The sequence below is a fragment of the Penaeus vannamei genome, unplaced genomic scaffold (assembly GCF_042767895.1).
Source record: "Penaeus vannamei isolate JL-2024 unplaced genomic scaffold, ASM4276789v1 unanchor5267, whole genome shotgun sequence".
Classification (NCBI taxonomy): domain Eukaryota; kingdom Metazoa; phylum Arthropoda; class Malacostraca; order Decapoda; family Penaeidae; genus Penaeus; species Penaeus vannamei.
In genome coordinates, this window is record NW_027218246.1 from 5001 (window position 1) to 17500 (window position 12500).

General features: G+C 35.4%; 1 protein-coding gene across 1 annotated transcript in view; it reads right to left on the minus strand.

Annotated features, from left to right (window-relative positions):
* The window catches only part of LOC113810248 (X-ray repair cross-complementing protein 5), a gene marked incomplete at its 3' end in the record, with an annotated part of 16958 nt that overhangs the window by 2539 nt on the left and 1919 nt on the right, over positions 1–12500 (minus strand). Inside the window, 7 exon segments of the mRNA XM_070120462.1 lie at positions 2965–3133; positions 5189–5329; positions 5437–5608; positions 9843–9965; positions 10260–10386; positions 10823–10925; positions 11015–11122. Of these exon segments, the coding sequence (XP_069976563.1) occupies positions 2965–3133; positions 5189–5329; positions 5437–5608; positions 9843–9965; positions 10260–10386; positions 10823–10925; positions 11015–11122 (943 nt within the window).

A 12500-nucleotide genomic window follows, 5' to 3' on the forward strand; every position in this document is an offset into this window, starting at 1 on the left:
TTTGCTTGCGGCAATCGTGCATACGGCATTTAATATGAGTTCGTGAATGTTCAAGGAACACTTTTATACCAATATCATGAAAAAATTATATCACCGTGATCTATGACGAAATATTTTGTGAAATATATCCCCCCCCCCAAAAAATGTAAGTTTTGTGTCCTTTTACACAAGAAATATGCTTCGATCGAGACTCCCTGGTAATATGTTTTAGTTTACGAGGTAATATGTATGTATATCACATACGAAGCACTAATGTTTAAAAATAGCCTTATAAGGAAGAATTGAAATATTTCCGTTACATTTCGCTCAACGGTCGGTACATCACAGCAGGGGGCAATTTGAATTGATTTGAAATTGGTAGTTACCGTTGTAAAGACCAATTCAACACGAATGTTACCTAAATGTCAGATTTTTAAACTTCGGATGTATAAGCGAGATACAGATTATTTCATGTTGAAGATGATAGTACTCAGTAATACCTGTTCTGAAATAAAAACTATATAGAATTTTTAGCTCGGTTGTATGCGTAGTCTTCGTCTGCCGTTCAAAAAGCTATCGCATCCGTTTCGTGCGTTCCCGATAAAAATTAATATGTTTAGACATTACCCTAAGTCTTAGGCACCATAAATTGGCTAATATCCCACAACACCTAGGCGTCTGCATGATTTTATGCAGTTCTTAGTAAAGATAATGGGTGCAAATGGCTAATCATAAACTCTACACTTGTTCTCCTTTGCAATCTGTTAATATTGACAATTATTGAAGAAAATGGTATGAGAGGGATAACTAATATATTCTAAATGATGATGATTAATCTTTTTAACTTTATGTGCGTGCGTTCACGTACATATGATCCTCCTCGAAAATTATAAACACCCAGTGACCATCTCCCCTCTCCCCCCCTGTGTGAGGCATGGGAAAAATTCAACGACTTTCGTAAGTTCTTGAATTCAATGTACTAAATTCTAAATTTTAAAATTCTCAAAATTAAACCACCATGTTCTATTCATGCCAGGACTTTATAATTAGAATGATTCTGTACTAATGTTGCCATCCACAGCTCCCCATTTCTTCAAAAAAAAAAATAATAATAATAAAAAATAAAATGAAAAAAAAAAAAATATATATATATATATTTTTTTTTAAAGGTTTTTATCTGGTTTAGATTAGTTGTCCCTATGGTAAAATGCATTTATTAAGCTTTTCACAAGAAATTACCACCTTTAATAACAACAAAAAAAAAAAAAAAAAAAAAAAAAATTACATACCTTTACAGAATAGCGTCCCTATTGAAAATGAAAATTCCTATTGACTTGGTAATCATTGCATTGCAAAGTACACTAAAGAAGCATTTTTTTTTTATATATAATATCATTAGATTCAGAGAAAAATAACAGAGATAACGAACTTTGGCAAGGGGCCAAATACAAAACGCCGTAGCTCCGTTATTTTTTTTTATGTATCTTCGGTACATCCCAACTCACGTAATTTTCATGCGATTCAAATGCAGTTTGTTGCTTCCACTAGAGCCTCGGCGTCCCAAAGCCATGTAAAAGACCGATTTTTGAATTTTTGCCTTAATCAAAAAATAATATTTTAATGCTGAAAAAAAAATTAAATAAAAAATAGTTCTCTATGTCAAGCTGTCCCCCGCCAAAAAAAAAAAAAAAAAAAAAAAAAAAAAAAAAAAAAAATAAAAAAAAAAAAAAAAGAAATTCAAAATTCGGCCTTTTTGGCTATAGGCTAGGGTTGATCTAACAAGTATTTTTTGGGGAATATTCAGTAAAGAACTGTGAAAGTTGGGATGTACCGAAGACAAGCAAAAAAAAAAAAAAAAAGATTTTTTTTCGACTTTTTGGGGGTGCCCCCCCCCCTATGGGGGAGCAAAGTTAAAATTTATATATATAACGGAGCACAATTCTATACTCTATATCATGCAAAAAGAATCAATCAATTATCTCTAACCGATATTTTTTTATGATGTAAAGAGTAGGGAAAAGGTGGCCATTTTCCCGAACGGTCCCCTTAAATTTCATTTTTTTAAGTGCTTTTCCCTTATGCTGTATTTCTATAAGGCTCATCAGAATTTTGGTGGTTCTGACCTTCAACTCATATAGCCAGCATTTTTCCATTCTTTATATCACAGTGCTACAAGAATAACTTGTCTTCCTAATATTCTTATTCACATAGATTGCTTGCACAGTTGAGTGCTTTAACCCCATTGAACCAGGTAATGTGACCATCACATCATGGAGAAATCTAGGTCAAGGGCTGGGTGAAGTGAACAATCACCATTGGACTAAATGGTCACATTCTCTGTGATGCGAACTTGCTGTCATGAGCAAAAGCTAGGGTGATGGAAAAGACTCGACACAAGTGCACAAACCTATTGGAGTGTGATTAGATTCATTTGGCAATTAGAAGGGGGCTTTTGCATTATTCTCATCAATAAACAAGTGTAGAATGTAATGTGCATAAGCCTTTACTGGAAGAGTGTTGGCTCAAGGAAGTATGTTCAGCATGGAAATGGCCTTTAGGTATATATTTTTATGTCAAAATCATACCTTCATTTTATATTTTATCATTACTACTACTCATGTGTATTTTGACTAACATATCTAAATATTGAGGCCCTTATGGTCTCTTTCAAAACAATGCCAGACATTACTCCTAAAGACAGACAACTGCAAAGATGGAAGTGCACCTACCTGAAAAGAAAATGAGACCCATCACATTCATCCAGGAATGACACTCTTGACATGCTGCACACTGGGCCTCTCTAAATGTCATCCAGGTTGCAAACCAACAACACACATGCATTGTATATATTGCAAAACTCACATTAATATCTTTTTCTAAATGAGGTTTGAGATGTAATGGGGAAAAGAGAAGGGTATAATAATTAATAATTCAAAAATGTATCCTGCTCCCTGTGTTAACATGTACATAATAAGGATCTCCTACCTGAAAATGGGACCAATGTTGTCCCATACTTGTAACCCATTATGACCTCTGCTTCATCAACGGCTGTCTGGGCATCATCATGCCGATGGTAAGATGTCTCACTAATTATTGCTGCTGTCTCATCATGAGCATGCATTTTCTTCCAAGTTGGCACAGTTGAATGTTTGACCTGAGGATAAGCCAAAACTAAAGTCTCCTGCACCCCCCCCCCACAAACACACACAGAAATAAAAGGTTTGCGTAAATTTTTAGTAGCAGCCGAATTGATTTTCAAAGGTTCACTTGGGTTTTGTTGGCTTATCATATTAAATGGTTCATCAATTTCCTTATCTGCAAACTTTAATATTTAATATTTCCCCAAAATGTAATTCATTTTCAGAAAGACACCTTCCATATATTGTTTTCTAAGAACTCAAATTCTGCACTTCATTCACTGAGTTTGGAATAATACCTGGTACTTCATGCAATATCACATGTAATTGGATAAATGATATACATACTTTCTTTTTTCTTATTTTTAACTCCTATGATCTGGGTGGCATGAACATACTGTAAAGGAAAAATCTAACTGAGGGTGAGGGTGATGGGAACTTGCCATTATGAGAATTTCAACAGAAGATTGGGGTGAAGGGCATGGCTCATGATAGTGCACAAACCTCTTGGAGGGTAATTAGACTCAATGGGCATTTAGGAAGGGACTTTCTCATAATTTCCATAAATAAACATATGTAGAATGTACCATCCTTGAGCAATGACTGGAAGAGCATTGGCTCCAAGGCACTGCAGTTTGTATTAGAGATAATTGAAAGTTAGGAAAAACTAAAAGAAAAATCTACAAATAACAGTGTCACTTATCATTATTACTGCACTGAGTTATGGACTAACTTGAGAAATGATATGGTGTCTATGCAAGGAAAACAGTCTATTACCATCTGGATTCTCCAGTCAACTGAATAAGTCTGCACTACTACCTATTAATTTATGTAATTTTTTGACTAACATATTAGAAATATTAGTTAAATGAGATCATAAGGTTTTTAATATGCCTTGTTTGAAAATTTGTCAAAAAGGTTTTAATCAATAATAATAATAATAATAATAATAATAATAATAATAATAATAATAATAACAATAATAATAATAATAATAATAATAATAATAATAATAATAATAATAATAATAATAATAATAATAATAATAATAATAATAATAATAACAATAATAATAATAATAATAATAATAATAATAATAATAACAATAACAATAACAACAATAACAACAATAATAACAACAACAACAACAATAATAATAATAATAATAATAATAATAATAATAATAATAATAATAATAATAATAATAATAATAAAAAACAACAACAACAATAAAATGGTTCAATTCCATGCTTCATCATCAAGAGAAAATTCAAAATTACAATAAATAAGAATTGAAATATATCCCTTTCAGTGATCTTTTTGTGCTGGGATGGCAAGATACACACTGACTCAACTGTGATTTTAGTTTATCCTAACCTGTTTACCATTTTCCTGCATTTATGAAAATATACTGCCTTTAGTATTTCAATATATTATAATAATCATAATGTAGATAATACCAGCAGTATAGATTTTCATAGCATTAGGGAGAAAAAAAAGGAATTAGGAAATCTGGTGAGGTCACATTTTACTGCTAACTGACTCCTTGATAGCTGAGCACTTGTGGAGCTATATGTGTGCAACAAAACTCACACTGGACAGAGATATACCCACATGCAAAGAGTTTATTAGTTTTTGCTGCCATGACTGGGATTTTCTTTAAATAGCATATTTGACTGTTTATGTGCAAAAATAAAAAGTGTAATTTTCATTTGTCCAAGTCCAAAGAATTTATTTTCAACCTCAATAAAAATAATTTAATTGCTAATTTGTGTATCTAGTAAAGTAAAACTAGATAAGTATAGTTTTTTAAAGCACAAGTAATGAAGCATCATTCCTTGAAAACTACTAAGGTATATTCATCTCCTTGGTTTAGAATTTCAAAACTAAAAACTTAACTCTTCAAATGTTATTTAAACCAGTCAGTTGATAGCTAGACCCTTTCAGAATTTGAGCTAGAAATTTTGTTTTCTGGAAGAACTTATTTAAATGAGCATTCTCTCTATCAAACCACTCTGTGGCTGGCAGCCCATCAAACTCTGTTCAACTGCAATTTGGGAATGTAATCATACCTTGATTTTCCCTGTAATAGCTATCTGGAAGTCAGGACCAATATCCAGGACAGTGTTCCAGTTAGCACTCCCTGCTGACTTTTTCTGGAAGAAGATGAGCTGTGGGATGGCCTCATCAAAACTGCAAATTATTCCATCCACCTGAAGAAAAGGAATCATGATCATTGGTGATTAACAATAATAAAATTAAGCAAAACTTATATATCAAACCAAATAAAAATGAAAAAAATTTAGCCACCTAGTCTTACCTCTGAGACAATCCTGGTAATCAGGGCTTCACCTGCTAACTGAATAGCAGTCTTCGGTTTTCCATTCCAGTTGATTGGATTGCCAGTACTACCATTCTTTGGTGCTCCATTTGAGCTCCCGGGTCCATCCATGTCATCATCACTGTTGTCTTCATCTACAATCTCTGGTCCTCTGATGTGATGATACAATTTTTTTTTTTTTTTTTTTTTTTTTTTTTTTAACTTTACCTTATGAGTTGGGATGGCATGATATACATGCCTTGTTAACTGTATTTCTAGTCTAATGATTGTCTTTGCAAATAGATGGCTCCACAAGTACTCAGGAGTTAATTTCTAGTCCTACCTATCTTACTTGTTTACCCTTCTTCATTTTTGGAAAGGTAATCTTTTACTTCTTATTACTATTACCCTGAATAACAAAAATAATCACATCAATAATAATAAAAATAACAATATCAATATTGATAGCATAGAAAAAAAAAATCTTAAATACTTAGAAGTCCCACTGGGTTACTAATTGACCCTGGTGGCTAAGTACTTGTGGGACCATTTATGTGTAACAAAATTTGCCCAAAAACTAAGACAACAGTGGACAGTAAATGTACCCACAAAGGGTTGACCCCCCCCCCCCCCAAATATATTTGCAAGGACAGCAGAATGGGTATTGACATTTCCTTTACAATAATGGTTAATTATTAAAACAAATAAATGTGCTAGATTGTAGACATCAAGGTCATATAGCACTGTGGTAAAGTATAGTGGTGAAAAGGGTTAGAAATCATTTAATGATTAGGGTAAAGTTAGAGGTTGAACAGTAACAGAGGCTACTGAGGTAATGAAAAGGGTACAGAGGGGGAGCTGATGGCATATAGTATAAAGTAAATGTTGTTAGAATGGGAGAGAGCTATGGAAGTTGGGTAATTACATCAATGGAGGATATTTATAAGTCTGAGAAAGAAGAATAAGTTGTCAAAGTAAAATGTAGGGGATTCTGAGAGGATGTTCAATAGGTTAGGGGTCGAGGAAGAGTGAACAAGTGAGGAAAAGCAGAGGTATGAGTTGCTGTAAAAGCAGGGATAGGATAGTAGGATGTGGGGAACTGAAAGAGGAACATCGCATGAGGAGCACAGAAGTGGATCAGATTGTGACATGAATTAGGAATGTGTTTCCAAGACTGGAATGTAGTGCCAAGTCTTACCAGATATCACAACAGGTTTAAAAATTTGGGAACATGGCATGTCTAAATTATTGTCAGTCTTTTCTCTTTGTAAAGATAAAAAGAAATTACACTATAATTGAAAATTTGACAATATATCTAACACATAGATGAGGGGGAATCAAAGCAAAATATATCAAAATTAATCGGTCAAAGCTTTTAACCCCTTGGATCCAGTTGCTTCACAGCAATCACATGCGCATTAGGCTTACATGAGTGGCCGCCCTACCAAATGCACATTATGTGGGCCGGGCGCACATGAACACTCGTGAGCAGTGACAAGAGTCTATGCCTCCCCTATACAATGTTAATTTCTCTTTTCATGAATAAGCATTTTTTGTTCTTTTGCCATTTTCCAAAGTCCATATTTGACATTTGATTTGCTTTATCCATATTATTCCTCTAGGCAGTCCATAACTCAGTGCAAGTAAAAAAAAAAAATGTAACATTTTACTGTTTGTGTATTCTTTTTTTTTTCCTTTTTTCTAATATTCAATTTTCGGTATTATTAGAAATGCAACCCCACACCTATTATGAATCTGAGCTTACCACGTGGTAGAACACATCATTCTATGATAGTTTTCTTCTATACCATTTTCTTTGCAAATTGATAATAATGGAGTTATTGAAGGCATAAAATTCACGATTTCCAGGAGCCGCAGTAACCTTACGTCTCCAGGGCAGTGACAAAATGACAAAAAATTGTTAAGAGCAACGAAAAGTCGGATGGATTTGTAGCGGATGATGTATGCGCGGGAAATCAAATGAGGCAAGTAGATTCGTTTGTGAACGTGACATGACCATAGACACTCAATAGAACCAATCAGATATGGAATAGAGCATCATGTGACAATAGAAGCTGGGCCTAGGAGAAAGCAGTTGAAATTCAAATCAGTTTAATCATGGCTACACAGTGCGCAAGTTGTGAGAACAATTTTCAACTTTCTCGCAAAATATCATCGCAATAACGAAGCTAGTTTGCAATATCTGCGAGATCACGGTGTTCTTCCAGTGAAAGTACAGTGCCCGCACTGCAAGACACTGTGTCATTATAGAAAAGACAGACACCAGTCGGTTTGTGGTGCATGGACAAAGATCGCAAAGACTAAACGGAGAAAACAGTGCAACAACTTCATGGTAAGTGATTGCAAAGGGACATTTCTCTGGAGAACTAGACTTGAACCCTATCAAATACTCTCCTTCATCAATCACTGGCTAAGCAGACACTGGGATCCTCAGACCATTATGGGGTGCCTCCATATTGCCAAGCGCACGAGTGTGGACTGGCGAAACTTCTGCTCCGAGGTTACAAAGCACTGGCTAGACAATCAGAAACCCAAAGGTGGACCAGGAATTATAGTGATAATTGACGAGACACTTAGGCAAGCGTAAATATGAGAGGGGAAGGCTGCTGAGCCAGATATGGGTGTTCGGCGGGATCGAGAAGCTCTTCCTTGTCCCCCTTGTTGACCCCCTGAGCAGGAAACGTGATGCTGAAACCCTCATACCTCTTAAAAAGAAGTATATTCTCCCCAGGTCAGTCATCGTAAGTGACGGATGGACTGCATACCGGACAATTAGCGATATGAACACCAAGTAATAAACCACACGGAACACTTTGTGGATCCCGAAAACCCGGAGATCTACACTCAGAACATTGAGCGGTACTGGCGTGACGTTAAAGAGTGGAGCAAGAGACCAGGTAATAGACAAGAATTCTATAAACAATACTTGGCTCAGTATCTGTTTCTGCACCAATACAAGCCAGAAGTAGTCCACCACCACTTCTTCATCAAAGCCGTGAAGCTGTACCCTCTGCTGTCCGAAAAGGAACGGTGGATAACCATCACAATTCCTGCCAACAATGACATGGATGACCCCAACGATCCCAGTGACCCGCAACCTGGCCTGTCTGGAGTTAGTGCATAAGGTAAGACTTAGTTGAACTGTTCCTGGGTCTGGGCTCTCCTGCCGGAACATACGAGGTGATTTTGCAGACTAAGCCAGGGGTGGGGGGCAGACCCCCCTTGAAAGGGTGTTTAATGGGACAGAGCCCCCTTTACAATCAGGAAATGTGTAGATATACTATGATTAATAGTGTTTTACCGATATTTCTCGAAATTACCCCCTGATTTTCCCTAATATGTATCTTGCCCTCCCCTACTATCGGGAACGATACTGTAGCTGTGCTTTGGTTGTCAAGGAAATGAGTGCTAGATTCATTTGAAACACGACGAAAGCTATCTGAAAATTATTTTTTTTGTGGAAAATAGCCTGTGGGGTTGCATTTCCAAATTTACCTAATTTTCAGTAATGCAACCTACGCCACTGATCATGGCGACCATGAATAGAGTACTGAGCATGGACATGGTGTCTTTCCTGGTGCTGATGCTCTTCCAGTCATGGCTCATGAACATTACATTTGGCACTTATTCATCAATGGGAACAATACTAAAGCCCCTTTCTATATATCAAATGAGTCTAATCACTCTCCAAGACTTGTGACAAGTCTACTACATCACCCTGGCCTTCAGCCAAAACACTCATGACAGCAAGCTTGTGTCACCTGGCCTGCAGCCAGATTTTCCCATGACAGCATGTTCACGTCACCCACCCCTCAAGCCAATTTTTTTCATGATGGGATGGTCACATCATTTGGATCAAAGGGGTTAACAGTGCACTGAGGAATACTGTAAACACACTCAGTGCACTATGAAAGTGTTTTTTCTATTCAAAATTGGATTTCACTACACTCCCCTCTCATCCCCCCCCCCAAAAAAAAATTTAACAACTAATAATAGTCCAGACTAAACAAGTGGCAGTGCTTAATGAGTCCTATTTAGCTCAAAAACCTTTGAGCAGGCTTGTCTATGCATGGCATGGAGTCTTGCCCCCTGGCATGTACATCTCATTCCTCATGATGTGGTTCGATGTCATCCAGTGGAAGTTAGTTAAAAGAAAATTAGATGACTACTTAAATCTCATATTGGATGAACCACCACTAAGTGATAGTGAAAGAATGAAAGCTGAATCACACTTTCTTCCTCATCAAGTTAAGCTCCTAGCAACTGAAAAAAGATAGTCTCTCTCCCAGGATTCCTTTAGAATGAGTTAAGTAAATAATTAAGTATCTAAACATGTGGTTATGAATGAAGAATAAATAAACAGATTACTCTGTATGATAACTAACATGACACTCAGTTCAACGCCACTGTTGGTGAGGCCAGCAATGATCTTGGATGCTTGATCATCACTGAACTCTCCACTGAAGTCTGTCATCAACACAATTTTCTTGCTGCTAAATCGCATTCCACTGAAAAGGAAAAATAATTCAGTAACCATGAAACACAGTTCTATAAAGATGTTGGCACACAAATTGTAGAAAGTATTTAACGATCCTAGAGATAATAAATATTCAAATTTAATATTTATCCTAACATTTTCCAATGCCTTGTATTCAAACTTTAAAGAATACCCCCACAAAGAATTCAAAATTCCCATCAAAGATCAATATAAGGAATATAAAAAGCAGTTGTATGTAAATATGAGCACAAATCTTTCATCAACACACTATCAATAGAAAACTATAGCAGATATTTGGACTTACTCAGGATCATGCAAGAGGTCCATTGCTACTACCAGGGCATCCAGCCAATCTGCTGTAGCTTTCCCATAAGGCAGCTGGTCTACCTCATTCATCATGTCCCAGTCCACAGTCATTATTTCCCTTAGGACTGAAGATCATGAATTAAAAGTCAGATACCAGGAAACAATAAGAATTTATATTACATATTAACCAAAACAGAAACAATGCTTACAAAGCTATGCTAATGTAGTTATATCCAGCAAAGATGGGACATCTGCACTTTGCAAAGGTAAAAAATTCATCATTATTTATTCTGGAAAGATAGAGCTTGTCAGCCTTTCTGTCAATTTATTGGTAGATAAAGAACCAGTTTAAGGTCTATCTTGCTGAACATACATGAGCAAGGTTTGTTGGCTTTTGCTAAAGTAGAATCTTCTTGCAGTCCTATACTGAACAGGTATATACATTCCTTTATTATTATTAATAATAATAATTAAAAAAAAAAAAAAAAAAAAAAAAAAAATCATGCAATTTCCACTATATACCAAAGTAAGCTTTCATAAAACAGGGTTATTGTGTCATACCTGTAATATGTCGATACTGGTCTCCACTAGCAAGATTATTGTCTGTACCATCTGTACCAAACAAAACTACACCCACTTGATCTTTACACTTTTCTGCAAACATCTGTAAAAGTTGATAATAATAAATCAATAGTAACACAACTCATGATATTTTCCTCATTATCATAAATAAAGAGTGCTCCCAGAATTTACCTTCCGTTGCAGAATATTTGTTAAGCATTTTTTTGCCTGTGAGAAGAAGCTTGTTTCCGTGCTGGCCCGCACACCTGGACCAACATCTAGGACCACCACAATACCCTCCTGCAAGACAAAAGAAATTTACATTACCATTTTGAAATTACCAGATTAATCTAGTTGAACCGCTTTATCCATGTGAGAGTTTATTAATTATCTTCAACATCTACATCTACAAATTTCTATCACCAAATGCTCTTTCGACAGAATATGTTGACCATCTCTGTTCTGTCTAATTCTAAACAATTATTGGGACTTTAAAAAGAAGTTACAGGAAGTCAGCACTACCTCTTATTTCCTTTATCTGACCCCACACCTCTCAACATGCATTCCAAAGAAAAGTAAAATGCTTTTAGGATTTAGTTAGTTATACCTTAATAATCCAGAATCAAACACATTACAAAGGATTAATCTGATTTTGTTCAACCACAACTATTAATATATAAGCTTGAAACTAACACATTTGATTTGTCAAAAAAAGAAATATATAATGTCTTTGCACCAAATGAGCTGAAAATTGGCAATCCACACCCCACTATAGTTGTGCATTACATGTAAATATATAATCAAAATCAGCTGAAATTCTATAGGTCCCCCAGTGCTCTACTTAATGACAGATCTCTAAGAGACAATACTTAGTCAGAGATGAGAATTTATCATGCTTTGTAAGCATTAAGGAAAGTTATTATTTAATGTGTTTTAAGACACCCAATTAAATCAACCTTTACAACAGCATAATACTACAAGGAAACAATTGCATCTAAACATGAGAGATTCACTAACAAAAAGGACACTAACATAACAAGCTACAATTGCACACGAAATCTGGTATTATCTTTGTCAGGACAAACATACAGCCTGCTCATGAGAGTGGAAATGCAATATTGTTATCTAGCATTTATATATACACACAGCAGGTATATAACCAAGGTTTAGTTATTAGATTACTCTCAAGGGTAATAACAACTGTAACAAGCTATACAATACAAAGAAAGGTAATAACATCATCCTGTATTATATACTAATGTCTTTATCATGGTTTTACCACTTCTATTTATATTTAGTTTTATTTGTAACTTCTATCACTTATCTGAGAAAAGTTTGATCTTGGCAATACTTCAGATAATCATTAATATCATGTGAAAATTTGGGTGCGAGGTGTATGATGAGAACATAAGGAGAGTCACTATTCATGGGAGCCTAATGAAAGGATTTTGGTCCACACACATATTGCAAGGCACCCAGATCCAATGGGTTAAAAGAGTGAAATCGTAGTCTATTCACTGTTAAGCTTAGTCCAGAACAAGATACATTGTATCAAAACATTTGGGCAATAATGTATCTGCACAGTCCTGATACAGTTGCTCAACAAATTAGCAGTATTCCAAATCTCTTGCTCTAGAGTTGCGAAATGAGCAACTTTATCCAGTGACTTGTGAGAGAC